We start from the raw sequence: 26,145 nt of genomic DNA on the forward strand, positions 1-26,145 counted from the left end.
AGACCCAAGATTCTCAGAAAAATCTGTCAAATTTGGTGAAGGAAAAATCATGATTTGGGGTTAAATTCAGTATGGGGGAGTGCAAGAGATCTGCAGAGAGGATGGCATCAGCCTAAGGTATCAAGACATTTGTGCTGCCCATTACATTACAAAGCACAGGAAAGGGGCAAATTCTTCAGCAGGATAGTGCTCGTTCTCATACTTCAGCCTACATAGCAAAGTTACTGAAAGCAAAGAAGGTCAAGGTGCTCCAGGATTGGCCAGCCCAGTCACCAGACATGAACATAATTGAGCATGTCTGGGGTAAGATGCAGGAGGCGGCATTGAAGATGAATCCAAAGAATCTTGATAAAAGAAGCGTAATCTAGAGGTCGTTGTCTTTCATATAAGCCACTTCTGATACCAAATAATCAACTAGAAGTCAAGTTATTATTAGTTGTTCCTAAAACTTGGATAAGCAACAAGTCTTTTGTCAGGCGGTGTAGATCCAATTATAAAATGTCATAATGAGTAGAGTCAGGGCATCCATTTTAAACATCATTCCCTTGTAGCAAACTAACAAGAGGGATGTGTTTAAGAAAATGGTCAGACTTTGATTGAAGATTACAATACAAACCTTTTTTTTTTTCAGGGGACTATCTTGCACGGATTAATTGCTGACTAAAAGAATAACCATTTGTCCTAGCAAAATAAATGTTGTAAATTTTCATTTCTTGCGGACTTTAATGCATGAAAATAAGAAAAATGTCTGAATATTTAATGTAAATCCTTATGGGTAAAAAAAATCTCTTCCAGAAATGACACTGTTCTTCTCTGGCCTGCATTTGTCCATCTGATTGCGCTCTTTCACATACATGTGAGATGTGAGCTGGACCAGTCCATTTTTATTCCACTCGGTATAACATTATGGCACGTCACACTCAATGTAGGGGATGTCACTGTATCGGCTGTCCACTTCCGCCCACTGCTGTACTGCCCGGGCCACAATTTCCTCCGAGAGCCTCTGGGCATAGTCCAGCAGCACCGGATTGATCCGCACTGAGTCCTCCATAGAGCCGATCTCTGAAAACACTAAAACGGCTTTCTCTCCATGCTTTCCTGGCTTCCCATCCACTTTCTCCGATGAGTCGGAGTTCTGAGTGGGGTCGCGGCGCTTGGATTTCATGCATCCCATGATATAAATAATGTAGCATTGGTTTGAAAGCAGTGAGGGGAAGAGATGCGAAGATGGCGTGATACAGAGGTTATATTCCCTTGGTTGGCAGTTTGTAGGCTTTTGTTTTGTAAGAGCGAGAGGCTACGATGTGGATGTCTTTCTGTATAGCATGTTGTTGAGACAATCCAGATGGTCAGCCATGATGTATAGCGTCCACATAGCCACCTTACACTTGCCCTGTGTGAAAAGGATGCAGGGTTGCAGTGAGTTATTGCTTGTCTTTGCCTGGCTAAATATACGTTTTCATGAAGACTATTTTTCACATTGTCTTCTTGGCAACCTTGTCCATGACACTGTAATAACTTCATCTTCACAGCAATGAGGCAGTATAGAAAACATTGCATGTGCTTAGATGCATGAGCCTACTACAACCTGAAATAAGTCAGCAAGCCTGACTGCTTTCAAAATACTTTGTGTTCATGCTTGTAGTTCAGTTTTCTAAATTTGTTTGATTTGGACCAAAGTTGAAAATTATACATTTCCATTTTACAATTTGAAAGCTTGTTGAAGTGTTAGTTACTTTTTATTATTCGCTCAGAAGTTAGGAGGATCTAATAAAAGAAAGTAAAAACAGTACAAAAAATTCTTCATTTGGACATAAATGTCAAAGATCTGCTGCAAAGAGATCTGCTTCTGACATATGAATTGAACAGGTATGCTTGAGCACTCTGTCTCTTTGTTGTCAAATCTTGACATCATGTCCTGTTTTTAATTAATTTCTGTGTTTTTGTTCTGGTTTATATTTCCGTAGCACCACGCCGGAGTTAAACTAGAAGTGAACCAAACCCATTGTTTCAGAAGTCTCTGTCTGTTTGCCTGATGCACACTAATGTTTAGATGGTACTGTCCACAATTATTCAAATAAAGCACTCTAAAAGAGTACTTGCATTAGAATTTGTCATTATGGCATCATGTGAATCTGACAATTGTGACGTGACCAGGGGCGTAGCCCAGATTCTTGGGTCCTGTAGGGCCCCATTTACATTTTACATGATCCATGCCATTTATCACATCTTTAAACACATTTCCTTTTCTGGTATTTCACTGATGTGAAAACCGTCAATGGTATTAAAAGATGAACAAACAATATTTTAAAAAATGAATAGAATTTTTAAAACATGCAAAGATTGGCAGACGGCACAGCAGCGTAATGACATCATCTGATTAATATTCAATTATTCATGTGAGCAAAATTACATAAAAATTCATAAGAAACGATTTGTTAAATATGATATGCAATAACTTTTCAACCTTGTTGTGGGCTACAGGTGTTACACTTTTATCTGTCAAGAGTATTTATTATTAGTATTAGTTGTCAAGGGTATTTATTATTAGTTTTAGAGGGGATTTTCTTTATTATAGTAGCCTTAGTAGTATTATAGTAGCCGGTTTCTTAATCACTGTAAGGAATAACTGGATGTATAAGTTGCATATTGTGCATGTTTATTATCATACACAAATTGTACTAAAGCAATTGTACGTGTTTGTATCTAAAAAGTTAATATCAATAAATTTTCTCTTTGAACCACTTTGTGTCGTAGTCCAGATTGCATACGTTTACATATATATATATATATATATATATATATATATATATATATATATATATATATATATATATATATATATATATATATATACTATTTTCCCAAGTGAACATAACTACTACTGTAAGAAAACATCAGAATTCAATACATATTTTCAGTATTATCCTAGCTAGAACTGACCCGATCTTCTCCTAAATGAAATGAGCCTGCTCCTGAGCAGGTTTGAGCTACCAGAACTGTTGCTATGACAACAACTTTCGGATGAGTTTTGAAGAACGAAACAATCCTGGATTTGGTCAAATCGTCAATAACCAAATCCAGCTAATTGAGTAATCCACGTACAAAAAACAAACACCTGGAGGGCCGCTGTCCTGCAGATTTTAGCTCTTGCCTCAACACACCTGCATGGATGTTGAAAGCCTAAGACCTTGATTAGTTAGCCCATGTGGGTCTGATTGGGGTTGGAACCAAACTTTACAGGACGCTGGCCTTCCTGGACCGAGTTTGATCACCCCTTGTCTAAATAGTGCTATAGAGGATATGCTTAATTTTATGCTATAAATAGAGCACCTCCTCTTATTAAAAATTAAAACTTAATGATTTTTAACATTCTAATTATTTGTTTTATTAGCTGCAAAAAAAAAAAAAAACTTATGATGGAATCTATGGATCGCACTTTACAATGGTTCTGGGCATACAGTTGAAGTCAGAATTATTTGCCCCCCTTTGAATCTTTTTCCTTTTTAGATTTTTCCCAAATGATGTTTAATAGAGCAAGATAATTTTTCAAAGTATGCCTGATAATATTTTTTCTTCTAGATAAAGTCTTATTTGTTTTATTTCAGCTAGAATAAAAGCAGTTTTTTAATTTAAAACCATTTTAAGGTCAAAATTATTAGCCCCTTTAAACTATATATATATGTAGTATATATATATAGTCTACAGAACAAACCATCATTAGTCAATAACTTGCCTAATTACCCTAACATGCCTAGTTAACCTGATTGGCCTAGTTAAGCCTTTAAATGTCACTTTAAGCTCTATAGAAGTGTCTTCAAAAATAGAGTAAAATAATATTTACTGTCATCTTGGCAAAGATTAAATAAATCAGTTATTAGAAATTAGTTATTAAAACTATTATGTTTAGAAATGCCTTGAAATAATCTTCTCTCAGTTAAACAGAAATTGGGGGAAAAATAAACAGGGAGGCTAATAATTCAATAATAATTCTGACTTCAACTATATGTTGATATTATTAGTTAAGTCAAATATCTAATGATATGTGCATGTTTTTATTCATTAGCATATAATGTTTAAAGTAACCCAGTTCATATTTAGCTCAATTTAAAGCTTCAATTCGTATTTGCATGAAACCATACTATTAATTTACCTCGTTGTATCTACAAATAAGCTATCATGTAGTTATAACAAATGTTCATGTATAGCACAGACTTTTTATAATGTGCTTTATTTGAAACGCATCTTAATATTCTCCTCCTGGACTCGTCGGTTCATTTTGTTCACACTGAAATGCACTTACTTCGGTTCAATGGGTCTATGAGGTGTTAACTCCGGGCCGATTCAGTTTGATTTTGGTTCAACTGATCGTCCAAATGATTCGACTCAAAAGAATGATTCGTTCACGGATCGGACGTCTATTACAGTAGCCTATTTATTATCCTGAGAAACGCTGCTCCTGAGGATGGCTAACGACTAACTTTCCTCACAACGAAAGCCGGTTGACTCGTTTTGCTGGTATAACACAAATCGATAATGCCTCATTTATTAATATAAATCACGTTCTGTGAAGGATATTGTGGATTTTAAATGTTTTTAGGCATCTGTTCATATGAAAGCCTATATTAATATTTTCCTCGGTATTTATTCTTTCCGCCTGACGCTCAAATCCGTTGTTTACATCATATGCACATCAGACAAGGACAACCGACAGTCACTGTCTGGAAATCTAAAGTGATCAACAGTTTAACAACATCATGATATAGGCTACATATGATTGGAACGATATATCCAAGAGAAGACCGAGGTTACATTTCTAGCTCTGTTTTCAGGTGTGTTTTTAAATTTCACGGTTCGTATTTGAGTCAAGAAAGCCTCAAGGTCAAGGCAAAATATTATTTCTGATTGGGGGAAAAATGCACGATGTTCTGGTTTTGTAATCTAACGCTAAAAGTGCACATTCCTGTGATATAATCAGAGTGAGTACATACCTATTCAGACTGAAGGCTGTAAGCTTCAACAGAATGGACAAAACATCGAAGAAATCATTTCATCCACGTGGAAATACGTTATTTAAAAGGAAAACTGAGATAAATCCACACTAATCTGCTTCCTCCAGTCTCGGTTGCTTCACCGGAGAATGAGAAAGCATGTTGATGAACTTGCTCTCGTAGGATAAGTCGGGTCAGAATTCAGCATGTGCGTCCGGAGTCCACGTATAATGATGATAACGTTTCAGTTTCATTCCAGTGACAGGACAGCGATGGAGCTCAACACTGCATTAATCCATGTTGCTTTTGAAGCCCCTCTATCTATTCAGAAACGGCCATCCATATGACTTCATTTAAAGCTAGTGAATTATTCCCTAATTCTTTTCACGTGCACACTTATTTCCAGCTCTCTTTGCTAAAACATTTGTTTGTAAACTGGGTAAAATAGGTTACTGCAATACACGCAGACACAGGTTGCGCCTCGGTGTATTTTGAAACACTATCGCGCCATCTAGTGGACAGACATGACTGTTCCTAATGCAAATATGCAGAACTCAATGCAATGCAAGGGCCCACCCTAGAGAGAGGTATGAAGTATCTCGCAACATTTCAAAAGCTTTTAGTGAAATATGAGAAAGCAAAATGCATTATTCTGATTCCACGCAGGGAGAGAACTACATGCTGAGATCGACATACATGAAATAATTCAGGTTTCATCAAGACTCAGTTATAGGGTTGTGAGTCCTTATGCCCTCTAAAGTAAGTTAAAGTAACACTGATTAAGAAATATTTTTTCAGTTTCTTTGTTTTCAGTATGATGCTGCGTGCTTAATAAAGGGATACTGAATTATTTACGCACCCTCCCCTTGTTTTAAACATTTGAGAGTTTGTTTATTCTGTTTTACACAAGCTTTTTTTCTATACAAAGGGGTTGGACAATGAAACCTAAACGATTGGTTTTAGATAATAATTCAACAATAACTCATTAGTATGGTCCAATACAGCATCAATACAGCAATACAGCCAATACAGCATCAATTCATCTTGGCAATGACAGATACAAGTCCTGCACAGTGGCCAGAGGAACTTTGAGCCATTCTTGCAGAATAGTGGCCCGGTCACTAGGAGGAAAACATTTCCTATTTTGCTCCTCCAACACACCCCAAAACGGCTCAATAATATTTAGATATGGTGACTGTGAGGGCCATGGGAGATTTTAAATTTTACTTTTATGTTCGTCAAACCACTCTGTCACCAGTCTTACTGTGTGTATTTGTGCATTATCATCCTAAGACACGGCACCACCTTCAGGATAAAATGTTTGAACCACTGGGTGCACATGGTCCTCCAGAATGGTTTGGGAGTCCTTGGCAGTGACGTACCCATCAAGCACAAGCATTCGGCCTAGGGAATGCCATGATATTTCAGCCCAAACCATCGCTGATCACCCCCATGCTTCACTCTACAATAGTCTGGGTGGTATGCTTCTTTGGGGCTTCTCCACACCGTAACTCTCTCGGAAAGACAGTGGGAAAAGACAGTGGGAAAAGACAGTGAAGGTGGACTCATCAGAGAACAATACATGTTTCACATTTTCTACTGCTGGCACCACTGAAACTGTTTGCATTGGCACAAGTGACCAAAGGTTTGGCTATAGCAGCCCAGCCATGTATATTGATCCTGTGGAGGTCCCGACGAACAGTTTTGGTAATTCTGCAATGAGTTGGGTAGCTATGGTTTTATGTTTTTTTTTATACAATCCGAGTTAGCAGCCAAACATCCCTTTCGGACAGCTTCCTTTTGCGCCCTACAGTTACTCCTACTGGATGTGGTTCGTCCTTCTTGCTGTCTTGGTCACAAATGCACCAGTGAGACGTGCACCAACAATTTGGCCACTTTTGAAATCTGATATGTCACCCATAATGTTGTGCATATTTTAAGCGAAGCTGTGCTATCACTCCGGTGATTATACTTTCACACTCTGCTCTTACTAGTGAAATGTGCAGTCAATGAAGATTGGCCACCAGGCTGGTCATATTTAACAATGAAACCTTCAACACTAAATTGACCAGTTTCAGTTTCATTACCCAAGCACTTTTGTATTTATTTTTTAAACTTATCCTGGTTGAAAAAGGTGATTGTAAATGTTGAGTAAATCCATCTAAGGAATTAAAGTGGGGGAAAAACTACACTATAACTTTCCATTTTGTGGAAGGAATAGTTTGCAAAAATGTCAAAAGTTGTTCATGGAACCACTGAGGTCAAGTGGTTTTACACTGTAAAACCCAACAGTGTCAACTTTGTCAAATGAAATGAGTGTAGTGAACTCAAAACATACTGAAAGTTAATTCTACTCATTTGAAGAGTTTTGATCTCAGTGTTGAAGGTAATGAGTTGATTAAATACCTCATTACTAGGGCCAGATGGAATCTGCAGACATTTTTTGCTATTTCTGCGCAGAATTTCTGCAGATTTATGCTGAATGATTTTGGGAGTATCATAACTAAAATCTGAATAATATATGAAATAAAAAGTAATATCTTTTTAACTTGTATTTAATGTTTACATTCCAAATCCAATTAGATCCACTTTATTTGGTAAACAAAGCAAGTCTCTCATATAATATATCTATCTAGATTCCGAATGGGCCTACTCATTACTTCAACTTAAATGGAGTAAGTTCACAGTAATCATATAGATTAGTTTTTTTAACTCAATTTTTTTGTTGCAATCGGTTTCCTGAAATGGTTTGAGTTACCTTAAATTATTGGGGTTTACAGTAAAGGAATTTTATTTTTAATAATGTACAATAAGAAAAATTCTATTCACTTTTGATGTCATTTACTATCAGTGACTATTTGAGCAATGGAAGTGTGGCATTGAATGGTATTTGTATACATGCCAAATAAATAAATGGATTTGAAATATTGATTCGCGTTAAAAATATGCTTATTACAAGAGAAACCAACTGAAACTGATGGGAAATACTTGACAAGTCTTGTTTACAGTTTAGTGATCGCTGACTGACATCACAATTGCCCTGGTATTCAGTGAACCATAATGTCATTTTATTAGCCTACAACATATGCAGACTACTAGAGTATCCAAAATATTTTCTGATGTAAATAGGAATGTATGTATTGTCTAGATCTGTGTTAGTTTTGTTTATTTTGCATGTCACCATCATACGTAGAATTTACTTTACAGGTATTCGACTAGAAAGATCTACATACCTCACCTGGTTAACGCGTTACACATGTAGTTCCACAAGATGGCGCAATTTATCTTATCCACCGTTCTAAATGAACTGAAAATGCCGCAAGTACATGGGAGTGTGTTGAATAAATAAGATGAACTGTGATTAGTTAAGATCTTACTGCTAAGACAGAGGAATTGGACTGACAGATAAACGCACTGACAGAAGATACGTTAATTTTTATCCAATTACTTCTTTTCAAACACCACATGAAAAAAGATAAAGGCAGGAATTGAGAATATAGGGTGATTTTAGCATGTTATTCACTATATAAACTAGCAAATTAAATGATATAACTACGAAAATGAGTACGGTTATTGTGTTATATGCGTAAATATAACATGTAGCCTTTGTCAGCTGCGTTTGACAAAAGACGCAAAGTGTGCACGCACGGAAATATGTATTTTAAATGTTTGTATTTTTCATAAATCTGCATAATTTCTCAGGTTCAAATGATTTCCCCACGAGTCCTCAAAGATGTGTTATACCTCTTTAAGAGCTGCGAAAGAAGTCCAGCTCTGTCCATTAGGTTTATTGTTGCCAGCTCAGCCAATCATTGAATCTTACGACACAATAGAGTGGCCAAAGTTGCAGTATAAAAAGCCTTGCCGAATTTAAGCATGACATCTACTTGTCCGGTGCGTGGTGAGGTTCATTTCCATAGCAAATCAGAACATCAAACATCCTTTAGCACGCCTTGGAACATGCATTTTACACAGGTTTTAATTTCTCTAAGTGTATTAATTGCATGTGGTCCAGTGGGTTATGGAGATATAACGGCGCACCAGCAGCCTTCCACAGCCACGGAGGAAAGCGAGCAGTGTTCCACATGTGAGTTCAGACAACACAGCAAGCTGATGAGACTGCATGCCATCAAGTCCCAAATTCTTAGCAAACTCCGACTCAAGCAGGCTCCAAACATCAGCCGGGACGTGGTCAAGCAGCTGTTACCCAAAGCACCGCCTTTGCAACAACTTCTGGATCAGTACGATGTTTTAGGAGATGACAGTAAGGATGGAGCTGTGGAAGAGGACGATGAACATGCCACCACAGAAACCATCATGACCATGGCCACAGAACGTAAGGATTATCTAGTTCAAAGATTAGTTCGCGTTAACGTATCCTCTTAATCTGGAGGTAGATACGGTACTTGGAGAGACCCTTTACGCAGTCTTAACGCTCGAGTCAGTAACACTCACAAGTCAACGATTGTGCATAAATGCACAATTCAGACACATTGTAGTTCTCCTTCCTGATTTAAAAAGGATATGGGTCGCTTCTTTATCAGTTTTGCCACAGCAATTTTACGCATGGACCATGAAAGCGCAGCAAAGCGCACAAGCGTCGACCATAATAATCATAAAGAAAATATTTTCACCTTTATCATACGTGACATATATAGGCTAAATCTTGTTAAAATTGGGTCATAACGTAGGCAGTTTTTTTAATTAAAGTGTGCATTATCTGTAATGTCTCATTATAAATATTTTATCTGTAGATTATTCTTTTTTAAATAGGCTATAAAGTAAATCCGTCTGTAATACGTTAAGTATGTTTTTAAATAACTGATATATATGTGTGTGTATATATAGCTATATATATATATATATATATTTTTTTTTTTTTTCAAGCTAATATTTATGTGTTTCCTTTATATTTGTTATGTATTACAGTTTATATCCCCAATAACAGCTATTTATTTAAAACTTATAACTGCATAATATTCCTCCTTTTAATTTAACAACAATTAAACTCTTTTAAGAATAAACCTACAACTGAAAACCATATTCCGTTTCTTTTTCACCTATCACTCTGATTTACTTTTCCTGTCCTTCTTTCAGCTGACCCCATTGTTCAAGTAGATCGGAAACCGAAGTGTTGCTTTTTCTCCTTCAGTCCGAAGATCCAAGCGAACCGGATCGTAAGAGCGCAGCTCTGGGTTCATCTGAGACCGGCGGAGGAGGCGACCACCGTCTTCTTACAGATATCTCGGCTGATGCCCGTTAAGGACGGAGGAAGACACCGAATACGATCCCTGAAAATCGACGTGAACGCAGGAGTCACGTCTTGGCAGAGTATAGACGTAAAGCAGGTGCTCACGGTGTGGTTAAAACAACCGGAGACCAACCGAGGCATCGAGATTAACGCATATGACGCGAAGGGAAACGACTTGGCCGTCACTTCAACCGAGACTGGGGAGGATGGACTGGTGAGTTGGTCTGTTGTTACCAAGTGTGCGTATTCTCTGAATATAACCACTTTGGACAAAACCTTGCGTGTGGAGACTGAATTATTTAATTATAGGCAAAAACATCTTGTTTTAACGAATAACCCCTCAACCATTGGGTTCTGCTACACAAATCTGATGTGCGTGAATGTGAACTGCATAATATGGATCGTGCACCAGAATTCACACCGCGAAAGTCATCATTGTAATCCGAATGTTAACAAATTCAAAATATTCAGCAACGACCAGTGAAGTCCGATTCCCCAATGAATGACTCTTTAGAACCGGATCTTAATAGAGAATCAATAACATACATACAACAGGCCAAAGTAATTTAGTTTTGGAACGAGCGATTCTTATGACATTGTTCTTTCATGAATCAAAATGTATCACCCAAGTAAACATGGTTTCCTAAAAGAATAACTATATTAATATAGTGGAAAAGCACCTATATATCAGTGGAGCAGTTACTGAATTTTACTGCCTCACTGAATCCAAATCTGACTGAAAACAATAGTAAATGTGAAAATTAATTTGTAAAACAAAGTAGGATATAGTAGTTGGTCACTTGAGAAGTTGAGCTAGAAGTCAATGACAAATGAACTACTGCTTTTTAAAATTTATTTATGTGTGTTGATTCAGCTAATTTAACAAAAATGATATATATCTAACGATAAATATTTCTAACGGTTCCATTAAGAACTGGAATTGTTTGGTAGAATCAGAATCAATTCATTCATCCTTTCCATAATCATATCTGTATTTTTATAACTATTTGCAGCCTCCATTGATGTATGGGCAAAATATTAAGTTTACCAACTCTCTTTGGCTTCTTTTCCTCTCAGCTCCCCTTTATGGAGGTGAAAATATCAGAGGGCCCAAAACGAATCCGGAGGGACTCCGGACTGGACTGCGATGAGAATTCCTCAGAGTCTCGCTGCTGCAGGTACCCTCTCACTGTGGACTTCGAGGACTTTGGCTGGGACTGGATTATTGCTCCAAAACGCTATAAGGCGAATTACTGTTCAGGAGAATGCGACTACATGTACCTGCAGAAGTATCCCCACACCCATCTGGTGAACAAGGCCAGTCCGAGAGGAACGGCTGGGCCCTGCTGCACTCCCACCAAGATGTCTCCCATCAACATGCTTTACTTTAACGGCAAAGAGCAGATCATCTACGGCAAGATCCCTTCGATGGTAGTAGACCGCTGTGGCTGCTCATGAACCAGTGCCCAGACAGGACTTGATCCGTCTCAAAGACCCGGACATCTGATCACACCACCCACCATACATTACCAGTGCTTTCCGCAAGACACTGTGCAATAGAAGGACGCTCACTCACTCTCTGGGCACCGCTTCATTTGACTATGTTATTTGTCATTTTCCTCTAAATCAGTATCTCTGCCACCAGGACTCCAATGTCAAATGGATGTATTAAAGGAATGTCATACTGTCTGGACTCGGGAATGGACAATATTGACAATGAATGGATGACATTCTCTGCTTTATTTCATGTTTTCACCTTTCAGAATACTCTCATTAGGATGCGCAGACAACATACAAAGAAAAAATAAAATAAAATTGTATTACGCAACCACTCCAAAACACAATCATTTAGATCTTTGCTGTAACAGCTGTAACCGGTGAGCTTGTTTGACAAGAGCATCCAAGAGAAACAGAGAGGGACTCTGGAACATTGAACTGAGCTTGAATACAGTTATCCAACGCAAACTTCAACATACACCGCAATGAACACACAGATCAAATTGTTAATCGTAGGTTTCGTCCACTACTCATCTGTCGAACAGCCCAACACACTTGAAGCATTACTGAGATCGGCATAAGGGGACAGAAGGACTTGAAGCAGAGGCACTGTGAATGCGGTTTACACATTGACATGTGTTCAAGACAGAGACATCGGAACTGTATGAATGAATGTTACTATCACGCTAACACTCTGTCTTCAAACCACACAGTTTGCACTATGGCAGACCAATAGAAAGAATTGGTTGCTAAAAATGTTGTAAAAACTGATTTTGATATGTTTGCTAATTGTATTGTATACTTGCCATTGTTTCCATTAACAGTTGCCTTTTTTAACCACAGTTAGTACATGTATAAGAACACAAAATAGCAACAAAAAAAAGTGTACAATATAAATCTATGTATCTGTTCAAACAAATAAAGGTGCTTGCTTTATATGTTTAACTCTATTATTTCAAACCCCTAACAAGTATTTGGAAATTCAATACACTAATCAGTTTATAAAATTGCTTGAAGAGCAAGTATAGGACCTAAGGGAAATGCTTTTATATGCAAGAGCTTTTCCTGAGCAAAGGGTGTTGTCCAAACTGTGTTAAGAGGTTCCTTTTGGGTTGAATTTACTATCATTTGACCTTTTCATTTGTTTTTCCCGTAATGGCAGCGAGGCAGCGGGTGTTACATAAGCCCAAATTAACAAATCTCCCCTCGGAATAGCTCAGCTACGCATGCAGCAGAGTTTTCTAAAAGGACTTGTGCAGAAATGTTTTGACAGCATGGCTAATTAGACCAAGGCTTATTGGAGCCTTCACTTCCGTCCAGAAGAGGGCGAACTCAGCACTGCCGAGCTCTGCTTCCTTTCCTGCTGTGAGTTGGATGGATGCCATGGAAACCAGGTGGGAACTGCTCTGAAATGAACAGAGGGTTGAGGGAGATTAAAAGTCCCCGAGCAATAAAAATTTCACATTTGGGTTGAGAGACTGCACCGACGATTTGGGATCATTCGCCACATGCAATTAAACGTGGGTTCTGAAGACCCCAAACACCTCACATGAAACCATCAATAAGCGTTTTAACATTTAATAATCAGGTGCATCCCTTCGTAATTCATCCTGTTCTAAGTGCAGAAGCGTCCGTGCAATGAATCAAGCTCGGCAGGAGGATGATTGATTTGTTTTCTTGTGCATCTGACTTGCAATGCCGTCTTTGTGCCAGGTAATGGCAAGTGTACGATAAACAGGAACAGTAATGGTTTCCCCGAGTTGTTATATTTGTCACGGGGGGAAAGTTTTCCTTGTCTCTGTGGCTTGACGGCTGCCAGCACATTCCCAGGTTGACAGGGGAGGAAGTGACTGTGAGAAAATGGGAAGGCAGCGTGGCTCCTCAGGGGACAGGAGACTCCAGGGGGAAACACATAGCTCATCTCAGTCACCAGGATTCCCCATATCCGCACGAGCTGCAGGGGAGCTGGGTAGAGCTGCATGTGTGCGCTAGGACAGGAGGCAGCACCGTGGTCAAGATGGACAGCTGGCAGGTGTGGTCAAACATCTGCATCTTCACACTAACATTCAAGTCTCTGGAACAGCTGGGGAAACGCTTGCTTTGAGTGATGATTGTAAAGTACGTGCTGCCATGAGGCATCAGTTTGAATATTGATGGTGAGGATGAAGACAGGTGACACATGGTGTGCTAGTGACATCTCACCTGATATGTGCTGCGGTGAACGGTGACCTATTTGCCAAAAAGCAATCAAATTAGAACCGTGTGACTTTCGTGATGAGGAACACGCAGACAGAATGATAGAATCCAGTCATAAAAATGGAATTTACTACACAGCTTGGAATGTCACTGAATTTGGCAAATTTTGGATGAATAACTCATAAGTAGGGAGGCATGAGTGAGGACATGATAAACACAAGAACTTTATCTCCAAAGCTCAGACAATTTTGCCATAAGATCTGGTCATAAAAATCAGAAGCTCAAGCGTCGCCAAATAAAGGTTTGTTTTAAAACTAGAATGTAATTCTCAGTTTCTCAGTTAATTCGCACTAATCCTAAAGTTAATTTCAATACCATTTTTAAGACTTTTTAAAGACCCTCTCAGAATATTTTAAGACCTCATCACAACTTCGAGTTCTAATGAGTATCAAACCTTTAACTTAATAAACAGTTGTTAACAAACAATTGTAATTAAATAAATCAATGGAGCACAACCACGCAACAGATCTTAGATAAGATAAACTCGCAAGAAACAAAACTTAATAAATTACGCGGTTGTTTTCAGTGACAGGCTTCAGCCACTGTTAAACTCGTCTGTCTCCAACCAGGAGTATGCAAACTTACATTTTCTCATTTTGTCGTCTGTTTCACTCTATGGTTTCGCTACATGTGGAAAACATCACATCACCTTCCCGCGTTTGTCACAAACTACGTGACATCACCTGGCAGAGAAACTTGGCAGAACAATCGCATGGATTGAGCATTTCGCTGTTATTATTAGAAGGAATATAAATATATTTATGCTTTTTTGGAGTAAAACACTTTGGATAACGCTTGAGCAAAATTTAAGACCTCGTAAAAACCGATTAAGACTTTAAGAGCCTTAATTTTCTCAATTAAATTATCTACTTTTAATACTTTAAAACACCCTGTTATAAACATTCTTTAGGAAAATTACACAATTTTCTGATAAAAACGTATTCAACAGATTTTCAGAAAAAGTAAAATTATAAATGCATTTGCAATTGTAAACTAATATTCTACAAATTCATTTTTAATTAGACAAGCTGTTAAATTAAACTTAATTTAATTTAACAATTAAAACTAAGTAAAAAAAACAACAACTGTAGGCCCTACAGTTACATGGTGCCCATTTTTAATTGAAGTTAATGGATGTTGTTCAGGTTTTGAACAGGAGGTGAAATATTATGAATTATGAAGGCTTTAATTATGATAAAGGAAATATATAAAAACAGAAATGTTATTGGGTTGCAATAATTCACATTATGAATGTTTTCATTGTATTTCTAAATGTATGGATGGAGCCTTGGTGAGACTTGAATTCACATTTAAGCCTTTAAGGAGACACTATAATCCAAATCGACTCAGCCCTGAAGCAGTGGGCTGCATGGAGAGCAATTGGAAGCCTTGCTCAAGGGAATCACCTCAACTCACCACACCTACAATCCCTGCCAGTGCCAGAACTCAAATCTACCACTTTTAGATCCAAAGTCCAACCCTCTAACCTTTGGATCACTGCTTCTTTCAGAACACATGGCATACATGGTTATTTGTACATTCATTCATTCATTCATTCATTTTCCTTCAGCTTAGTCCCTTTATTCATCAGAGGTTGCCACAGCGGAATGAACCGCCAACTTAGCCAGCATATGTTTCATACAGTGGATGCCCTTCCAGCTGCAACTCATAACTGGGAAACATCCATAAACACTCATTCACACACATAGATACAGACTCATTCACACACATACACTACGGACAATTTAGTTAATCTAATTAACCTATTCGAAGTGGTGAAATATTATGAATTATAAAGACTTTAATCATAATAAAGGAAATATATTAAAACAGAAATGTTATTGGGTTACAATAATTCACATTATGAATGTTTTTCATTGTATAATTAAATAAATGGATGGAGCCTTGGTGAGAATGTGAATTCACATCTACATTTAGGCCTAATCCCAGTTCTACCCCTTAGCCTTTACTCCTCGTTTTGCACGTTCAGGTGAAGGGGAAGGGGTGTGCTAATTCTCTTTAGCTTGAAAGCGTATAGGGCTAAGGGGAAAGCTAGATACCCCCTAAAACCACACTCATGTTTAGGACCACACTCAAAACCAACAAGTATAGAAATTTACCAGAATATACCATCTACAACAGCAGCAAATCTGCACACAGAAGTCAGGAGATGCACAAATTAAATTTTTTTGTCATTTCGCTAAATTTTGCTATTTATGATCCATAATAATAACTCTTGTATAGTAGTCCCACAACATACTTTCGCATCTGACACTCAACAACATTCAAATACCCAGTCAAAAATGTATAATGGCTGGGAATGACCTTTTTACAGTGTCTGTTATCATTTTAATGTTATTTTTGTGTGTTTACAGAAATTAATATGTCCACAGTGTAAATGCACAGTCTATTTGTGAGCATATTGCCACATTATATTGTTATAATAACATGATATTGTTGCCTTCGGTGATTCCCTGAAGATATTTAAAAATGAATGCATCTGAAATAACTACAGCAGTTGCCATTATCGATTTCATATGTAAGAGATTGCAATGACATATGATGGCGTGTGCAGGTGTTGTAGAGGCGTTTCATTTCTTAGGGGTAAAATCTGAAGTCCTTCCCATTCACACACTGTTTAAGAGCCAAGAGGAAGGGATAGGGGAAGAGGTGGGGGAAAAATTGGATTGGGCCTTAAGCAGATGCTTATATTCAAAGTGACTCACACCTGTGAGCAGGAGGGTTTTGAAGGTTATGGGAGCACTGGTTAATCACTCTCCCCCCAACTACAATGCCCATCAGTGCCAGGGCTCAAACCTGCAACCTTTAGATCCCAATTTCAAGTCTTTAACCATTAGGCCACGGCTGCCCCATTTCTTTCAAAAGCATGATCAAATCTTATTGACACCAAACTTTTGAAAATTACTGTAACAGGACTCAAAAGTCATGGCATACATGGTTATTTGTTCTAAACTGTTGTATCTAATCTCATGGAACTGATGCTTTTTGAAATTCAGACTGTTTAACTACTCATTTCCACTTATAACTCTCACATCGGCCTCTCCTAATTCAGTCAACAATCAAGTCCTCTCAACGGTCCGAAGCTAAAGTGCCTTTAATTTAATGATTAATCTAACATTTTGCAATGTAATAATCGCCTCAGTTTCCAAGGGACGTGAGATTGGTTTGCTGTGAACTTCTGCTCTCATCTGAAGAAAGCAATGAAAAGCAATAAAAGACATGAGCCTCGGGCAGTTGGGCGCAGATGTGCAACCACTGACGGCAGGTTGTCAGCGCCCCTGATGGATTTATCCAGCGCATCCACACTGGGCCCTGCCTTCAACACCACTTGTTTTTTCACTTAGCTGAGAAATCGACATCCGTCTCTCCCGAAACTCTATTGACCCTTGTGGAATCAACATTTGATTAATTACATCGTAAAGCTTCCGGACGTCGAGGACGGGAATGTGTCCTGTTTTAGCAATGTGTAACTCAAGATCACATTTGGGCTGGAATGAGTCATTCAGCGAGTTTTGTCCATAAGTCTAAGTTCATTTACAAGGCACCCTAATGACTGAAGTGGAAAAGGTCTGTGGCAGTAAACCATACGCCCCCAGGAGACCAATGACTGACAGTGATGGAGGATAGATGCTCCTCGGAGGAGACTGCGAGATGTCTGGATCATTTGGAAAAATGGAAGCATGTCCCCTTCTGTGTCATCACGACGCCTGTCTGACAGCTGGATATGCAGGAATCTGAGGTGTCTTGTCATATGGTGAAGCAGTTTTGCTTTGTTTTGCAATCAAGGCAATAATGTTTGTATAATAAAACTGTTCAAATAAAATATTAGCCATTGAAAAACTATAGATATCTATTTGTCTATTTATCTATCTGTCCATCTATCCATCCATCCATCCATCTATCTAACTTTTGCATGTATCCATCCATCCATCCATATATCTATCTGTCTAACCAACCATCAACCTGTCAATTTGTATATCCTAATTTATACTTATCTATTAGTGTCATTCAATGCAACTCTAAAACAACAAATTAGAAACCATTCAGCAACACCTTAGCAACTACAAAGCAAGCAAGCATGAGCCTTACCTTTATCTTTTGCATTCTTCACATCCTTTTGACCATAAAATCTGTAACACACATAACACACACACACACTATTATTTTACATATATACAACTCTCAATAAAAACAGTTTTAAGCCAGTTCAGCAGAGCTAACCCCATTCCAGCACAGGCTGGGCAAACACATTTTATTTTTCATGTGCTCAATTCAGTATTGTTTCCTTAAATGCAGGTCAGTGGTTTAAATCCTTCTCATTAAGCCACTATTTGTAATCTGAAGTTGTTCATTCATTCATTCATTTTCTTGTCGGCTTAGTCCCTTTATTAATCTGGGGTCGCCACAGCGGAATGAACCGCCAACTTATCCAGCAAGTTTTTATGCAGCGGATGCCCTTCCAGCCGCAACCCATCTCTGGGAAACATCCACACATACACACACTAATACATGAGTTCCCTTTAAACGGGAGGTAGCCCAGGACTCAAGGATATTCTGAGCTCAGGGCTCTCTTGTGGGACAGCACACCACATATTACCAATCATCAGCTAGTTGTGAACTCTTGAAAAGTGAGGTTATGATGACCAAAATGTCACTAAAGTGCAGCATTTAAACCTCATTAAAAAAACTCCTGCAAAAAGATCCACATTTTTAAGAGGAAAAAAGAACCAGCCCTTTCACTGGATGGCTACGGGCCTGTAGTAATTATAACTGTTTACAGAACTACACTTTAACATAGACTATTTTGATGGATGTGAACAATATTGTCCTAACCTACTTCCTGTTTTACCTTTTTTATTTCTATAAGTTAGCTTCTAAAAATCCCAAAAAGGTCCTTACATTAATAAATAAATGTTTCGGCAGAAATTTTAACATAGGATGTGATTGAATTGCCTGTTGTTATAGTTATGAACTAGTTTGACAACAAGCAGGAAATGTTCATGGACCAATAACATCACCACATTAAGTTGGTCTATATGAAATTGCAAAACAAATATAGACACATGGGTAAAAAGACTTAAAAAGCTCTGAAGTTCCCCCCAGGGATGAACTCTGACTGAGCAGGTGACTTCAGCTCTCAAGCAGAATCATAATATCTTTCCAGACCGCATGGACATCTGTCTTCTGAGCCACAATGCTTAAAATCTCCGACCCCTGTTGCAGAGGCACTGGAATGGCATTTGGCACACACGCTGTCCAGCTCATGCCAATACCAGACCCTCCTACACGTTGCACTCCTGCTCTACCAGTGCCAGCTGCTCACTCTTTAATTGACCCTCGCCATCTGACAGCTAATTATGTTTTATGAATTTACAACACGTTTTTGGAGATTTGCACTTTGACTGTGCACGAATTATTTGATAGAATGAATAACGTTAAATATGGCGCCTTTGGGACGAAGTTGACATCGTCGAAAAATGTTCCGTCGAATTAATATCAAAACTGTTGACATAATTCAATTCATAAAATGAATTAAGGAAGCCTCTGTAATGTAAATGTAAACTAGATTCTTAAAGTTTGAGAACAAACTTTGAGGCTGGCTTGTGAAAGCCTGACGGTAATAGTTTATTTAAACAGTTTTTAAAAAGTATGAAAAGATAGATAGATAGATAGATAGATAGATAGATAGATAGATAGATAGATAGATAGATAGATAGATGTTGTTAGCATGATTCTAGCATAAATTAGCATAATGTTAGCATGATTCTAGCATAAATAAGCATGTTGTTAGCATGATTCTAGCATTAATTAGCATGTTGTTAGCATGATTCTAGCATGATTTAGCATGTTGTTAGCACGATTCTAGCATGAATTAGCATGTTACTAGCATGATTCTAGCATGAATTAGCATGTTGTTAGCATAATTCTAGCATGAATTAGCATGTTACTAGCATGATTCTAGTATGAATTAGCATGTTACTAGCACGATTCTAGCATGAATTAGCATGATTCTAGCATGAATTAGCATGTACCTAGCATGATTTTAACATGAATTAGCATGTTACTAGCATGATTTAGCATGAATTAGCACGATTCTAGCATGAATTAGCATGTTGTTAGCATGATTCTAGCATGAATTAGCATGTTACTAGCATGATTCTAGCATGAATTATCATGTTGTTAGCATGATTCTAGCATGAATTAGTATGTTACTAGCATGATTCTAGCATGAATTAGCATGTTACTAGCATGATTCTAGCATGAATTAGCATGTTGTTAGCACGATTCTAGCATGAATTAGCATTTGACTAGCATGATTCTAGCATGAATTAGCATGTGACTAGCATGATTCTAGCATGAATTATCATGTTGTTAGCATGATTCTAGCATGAATTAGTATGTTACTAGCATGATTCTAGCATGAATTAGCATGTTACTAGCATGATTCTAGCATAAATTAGCATGTTGTTAGCATGATTCTAGCATGAATTAGCATGTTACTAGCATGATTCTAGCATAAATTAGCATGTTGTTAGCACGATTCTAGCATGAATTAGCATGTTGTTAGCACGATTCTAGCATGAATTAGCATGTTACTAGCACGATTCTAGCATGAATTAGCATGTGACTAGCATGATTCTAGCATGAATTAGCATGTTACTAGCATGATTCTAGCATGATTTAGCATGTTGTTAGCATGAATTAGCATGTTACTAGCATCAGCATGTTACTAGCATGAATTAGCATGTTACTAGCATGATTTTAGCATGAAGTAGCATGTTACTAGCATGATTCTAGCATAAATTAGCATGTTGTTAGCATGATTCTAGCATGAATTAGCATGCTACTAGCATGATTCTAGCATAAATTAGCATGTTACTATCATGATTCTAGCACAAATTAGCATGTTACTAGCATGATTCTAGCATGAATTAGCATGTTGTTAGCATGATTCTAGCATGAATTAGCATGTTACTAGCATGATTCTAGCATGAATTAACATGTTGTTAGCATGATTCTAGCATGAATTAGCATGTTACTAGCATGATTCTAGCATGAATTAGTATGTTGTTAGCATGATTCTAACATCAATTAGCATGTTACTAGCATGATTCTAGCATGAATTAGCATGTGAATAGCATGGTTCTAGCATGAATTAGCATGTTGTTAGCATGATTCTAGTATAAATTAGCATGTGACTAGCATGATTCTAGCATGAATTAGCATGTGACTAGCATGATTCTAGCCTGAATTAGCATGTTGTTAGCATGATTCTAGTATAAATTAGCATGTGACTAGCATGATTCTAGCATGAATTAGCATGTGACTAGCATGATTCTAGCATGAATTAGCATGTAACTAGCATGTTTCTAGCATGAATTAGCATATTGTTAGCATGATAGATAGATAGATAGATAGATAGATAGATAGATAGATAGATAGATAGATAGATAGATAGATAGATAGATAGATAGATAGATAGATAGATAGATAGATAGATAGATAGATAGATAGATAGATAGATAGATTGATAGATAGATAGAGACAGACAGACAGACAGACAGACAGACAGACAGATAGATAGATAGATAGATAGATAGATAGATAGATAAAGGTAGATAGATAGATAGATAGATAGATAGATAGATAGATAGATAGATAGAGACAGACAGACAGACAGACAGATAGATAGATAGATAGATAGATAGATAGATAGATAGATAGATAGATAGAGGTAGATAGATAGATAGATAGATAGATAGATAGATAGATAGATAGATAGATAGATAGATAGATAGATAGATAGATAGATAGATAGATAGAGACAGACAGACAGACAGACAGACAGACAGATAGATAGACAGATAGATAGATAGATGTAGATAGATAGATAGATAGATAGATAGATAGATAGATAGATAGATAGATAGATAGATAGATAGATAGATAGATAGATAGATAGATAGATAGTGTGCGAGCATGAGTCAAACAAGCCAACCCCCGCCTCTCTACGATGTTCTGATGCTGAGATATAGCTGGTGTCATATCGTTGCTAGGTTAGTCTGTTTTGTTGCTATGGAGTTGATTGACAGCTTAGACTGATGATGTATACAAGCTTCTTGCCAGTATGAACAGTTAAAAACAATCCCCATGTCTCTATCACAATGCAGCATGACAATATCAGTCTGAACCTATTTAATGGCAGTCTATGGGACAGTTGCTAGGGTGCAGTATCTGGTTGTTAGGGTGTGGCTAGAAAGTTAAAAGGCCATCAGTGATTGGCTGCTGGCTAGACTGAGTTAAATGAGCTCAGCCATTAGTCTGTAGGACAGTCTGATGCAGAGTTATGAGCTCACAAAGTTTGATCCCATGTAAAGTCAATGAGAGTATTTTGCAATGGAAGTCTATGGGACGGTTTCTAGGGTCCAAAAGTGGTTGCTAGGGCGTGGCCAGAAAGTTTAAAGGTGGTCAGTCATTGGCAGTTTGATAGTCTGAGTTAAATGAGCCCAGTTAGAAGTCTGTGTGACATTCTGATGCGGAGTTATGAGGTCACAAAGTTTGATCCAATGTTACGTCTATGGGATTTTTCCGACGGTCCCGGGACGTTTTTCGGAAAACCGAAAGTCGGATCAGTCGGAAAAGATATAGCAACTCGAGTCAGAATAGTTCGGAGGTCTGACCCGAGTTTGATGGTCATAGCTTGAAAGGCCAAGGACGAGATAGAGTTTAATTTTTAGTCTCAGAAGAAGAATAATAAAATTAATAATAAGTTTAATAGGATAACAGTAGTCTGGCTTGCTACACAAGCCAGCCTAATAAATATCGATAGTAGAAGGATTTTCCTACCTGTGAACGACGCAATCAGATCAGCTCCAGCTGCGAGCAGGCAACATGTCCTGTGAGTGTGCAATATTTTTGTCTTTTAGCGTCACTAACGTAACCGCCAACTTTTCTAAATAGTTTGATTAAAAAAACGTGTCCTGCGATACTTTTGTGGTATATAAATCTATGAAATAACTTTTCTATGCAAAGACAGACATGAGAATTTGCGAAAGTGAGAGGAACTTTACGTCTTAACTCGAGACTTCCGGCCTCATATAACGTTACTTTCATTTCAAAATAAAAAAGACGTTCATTCTCAGTCTACATTAAAAAAAAAAAAAAAAAAAAAAAAGGGCCATAATTGATTAAAACGTAAGGGTTAGGGTTAGGGTTAGGGTTAGGATTATTATTTTGATGGATAATGCAAGGACAAGAAGTGAAACGCATTTTAAAATGCACTAGATTTACAGATACATGTAAAATTGACTGTATGGTAGCCTAATATTTAGGCTTTTTTGGTGTTTTAAACAAACATTTAGGCTACATCAGGCCCGTAGCCAGGGGGGTTCTGGTGGTTCGAAAGACTAAATGAATGAGTATAATGGCCCCTAAATGACCTTATTTGTCCCATTTTTAAAAGTATGCCATCATAAACTGTGAAAATAACCAATTGAAGAAGGTTTTAAGAATAACCAATAAAATCACCAACAAAAAGTAAGCTTTTATTATTTAAATGGACAAATTCTGAAAATGAGCTGGCCAGATTGTTATTTGCCTATATAGGCTACAGTTTTAACAGATTCCCAATATTGTTGTTGTTTGCAGGGGCGTAGTGGACATTTTAAAAGTGGGGAGAACAGCGGAATATGATCCAAAAAAAAAAACCATTCATATATTTATTAATCACCTGTTTCTAAATGGTCTGTCTCTAAAAGTGACATATCAAACTGAATATGTGCTGAATTGCAACGTGCTGATTAAGTTGGCAGTTCATTCCGTTGTGGCGAACCCAGATTAGTAAAGGGACTAAGCCGAAAAGAAAATGAAAGAATTTTAAGCATATTAAGTATAAGTATTTTTTAACATTTCTAAAATTCTAATCTCATTACATTACATATAAAACTGTAATTACTTTTATAAGTAATAAAATTATTACTTTTGAAAATGTATATTTATTGTAATTACTTTTTTAAATAAGTTAAAAAAATATTTTTGTAAACAAAAAATAGTAGGATAAGCATAAGTATTTTTGTTGCATCAAAAAGTGTGGTAATGATAACCATCTGACAATCTAATCCACTACAAATTAGTGCTTAAAATGTCACTAAAATGCAGTATTTAAACCTCAAATAACTGCGAATAAAAAAAGAACCACCCCTTTAAATAGGCTGGCTACGGGCCTGTACATGGAACATCGAATTGTTGTTGCTGTTTTTAACTAAACCACACATTAACTATTTACTTACTCTCACCGGTTTTGTATTTAAAGTCAATCTATTTATTATTTTTTATCTTTTGTAAGGGAAGGGTTCCATTAATGAAACACATGAGTCACTCTCATAAGTGTCATAATTCTATTTTTTATTTATTTATTTTTTACCCCTATTTCAGAGGGGGTGCATTTTACGGCAGGAGTGCACCTCCTGGCACAACACCGGTCTCATTCACTTCAAATAAAGAAACATGTGGTCCCATCTTCTGAGTTACTTAGACATTTAATTTTGATCACATTAATAGTACATTCTGTGAGGCTGACATTGAAATGACTGCACACTCATTTTGTAACTGTTTATATAGCAGAACCTCCTGGTCTGATTCATTCGAGTGGTTAAAAGTTTCTCTCAAGTTGTCCTCCCAACTATCTAAAACCTTTTCTTTGATTCATTAGGGGAAGATGTTAATATTCAATTTGTGTCGAACAATATTCTAATTTTGGAGAAATGTTATAATCATAAATACAAGTGCCTTAAAGCAAACTATACTGTAAATCTGTAATGTTGGTAGAATTAAAATTAGGAAGATGACTGTTTAGTTTATTGAAAAAATTGTAATTAATAGAAGACTCTGTAGGTGACGGTGGCGCAGTGGGTAGCACGATTGCCTCACAGCAAGAACGTCCCGGTTCGAGCCCTGTGTTAGCATCCTCCAGTTCCCCAATTTTAGTTTATGGGTAATATTTTGATTGACAAACCTGATCAGAAGCAGACAATATTACAATATAAAATAAAATCTCAACTTCTTATTCACAGAATTGTTGCATAAAATCAGTATCACATTTGCACTCATTCAATTTAAGACAGGAGTGCCCAAATTCAGTCCTGGAGGGCCGGTGTCCTACATATTTTAGTTCCCACCCCAATAAAACACACCTGAACCAGCTAATCAAGCTCAATCAAGGTATACTAAAAACGTCCAGGCAGGTGTGTTGAAGGAAGTTAGAGCTAAACTATGCAGGACACTGGCCCTCCAGGACTGAGTTTGGACACCCCTGATTTAAGACAAAAGCATCTCTCTTGTGATTTTGATACAAATATTTTTGCCACATTCATTCATTCATTTTCTTGTCGGCTTAGTCCCTTTATTAATCCAGGGTCGCCACAGCGGAATGGACCGGCAACTTATCCAGCAAGTATGTACACAGCCGATGCCCTTCCAGCCACAACCCATCTCTGGGAAACATCCACACACACATTCACACACACACTCATACACTACGGCCTACCCAATTCACCTGTACCGCATGTCTTTGGACTGTGGGGGAAACCGGAGCACCCGGAGGAAACCCACGTGAAGGCAGGGAGAACATGCAAACTCCACACAGAAATGCCTCGCCCATTTTTAGGGCTACGGGCTAATTTTAGGGGCATATAACTGCATTGTATTTGGCTTCATCACACTGCGAGTTGTTCTCCTGCATCATTTTCATCACCAGTCATCTATATAAAATACAATACGACTTGCACAGGTCTGAGAACGAGTGTATTAAGAGTGTTAAAGAAAAATATATCTTAAATATTATATATTTCTCACATATCAGTCATTTTCCTTCGACTTAGTCTCTTTGTTTACAGCAGAATGAACTGCCAACTTATCCAGCATATGTTTTAAACAGTGAACGCCCTTCCACCTGCAACCCAGTACTGGGAAACATCCATACACACTCATTCTTTCTCATACTTCAACCTCCACGTCAAAGTTCCTAAAAGCAAAGAAGGTCAGGGTGCTCCAGGATTGGCCAGCCCAGTCACCAGAAATGAAAATTATTGAGCATGTTTGGGGTAAGATGAAGGAGGCAGCATTAAATAT

General features: G+C 37.6%; 2 protein-coding genes and 1 long non-coding RNA gene across 3 annotated transcripts; 1 reads left to right on the top strand and 2 right to left on the bottom strand.

Moving 5' to 3' along the window:
• Positions 1–420: 420 nt before the first annotated feature.
• si:ch211-3o3.9 lies at positions 421–5,441 on the bottom strand. Its single transcript, NM_001423439.1, has 2 exons — positions 4,992–5,441; positions 421–1,393 (listed from the first exon to the last, which is right to left on the bottom strand). Exon 2 carries the CDS (start codon positions 1,172–1,174, stop codon positions 905–907), a length of 270 nt encoding a protein of 89 aa, NP_001410368.1. The 5' UTR covers positions 1,175–1,393; positions 4,992–5,441; the 3' UTR covers positions 421–904.
• Positions 5,442–8,872: 3,431 nt separating this feature from the next.
• mstnb (myostatin b) lies at positions 8,873–12,674 on the top strand. Its single transcript, NM_131019.5, has 3 exons — positions 8,873–9,327; positions 10,089–10,456; positions 11,320–12,674. Exons 1-3 carry the CDS (start codon positions 8,952–8,954, stop codon positions 11,698–11,700), a joined length of 1,125 nt encoding a protein of 374 aa, NP_571094.2. The 5' UTR covers positions 8,873–8,951; the 3' UTR covers positions 11,701–12,674.
• si:ch211-3o3.7 lies at positions 12,656–23,102 on the bottom strand. The gene is made up of 3 exons (NR_186837.1): positions 22,864–23,102; positions 18,106–18,146; positions 12,656–13,145 (listed from the first exon to the last, which is right to left on the bottom strand). It is a non-coding gene; the product is annotated as a si:ch211-3o3.7 (long non-coding RNA).
• Between the last annotated feature and the right edge of the window lie 3,043 nt (positions 23,103–26,145).

Source organism: Danio rerio, chromosome 9 (assembly GCF_049306965.1).
Source record: "Danio rerio strain Tuebingen ecotype United States chromosome 9, GRCz12tu, whole genome shotgun sequence".
Lineage (NCBI taxonomy): Eukaryota > Metazoa > Chordata > Actinopteri > Cypriniformes > Danionidae > Danio > Danio rerio.

What these genes read in the sequence shown, in the direction of transcription:
- si:ch211-3o3.9 (NM_001423439.1), bottom strand. Translation starts at nt 1,174, where the DNA reads ATGGGATGCATGAAATCCAAGCGCCGCGACCCCACTCAGAACTCCGAC.
- mstnb (NM_131019.5), top strand. Translation starts at nt 8,952, where the DNA reads ATGCATTTTACACAGGTTTTAATTTCTCTAAGTGTATTAATTGCATGT. An exon ending in CATGACCATGGCCACAGAAC is followed by an intron (nt 9,328 to 10,088) that starts GTAAGGATTATC and finishes TCCTTCTTTCAG; the next exon opens with CTGACCCCATTGTTCAAGTA. An exon ending in AGACTGGGGAGGATGGACTG is followed by an intron (nt 10,457 to 11,319) that starts GTGAGTTGGTCT and finishes TTTTCCTCTCAG; the next exon opens with CTCCCCTTTATGGAGGTGAA.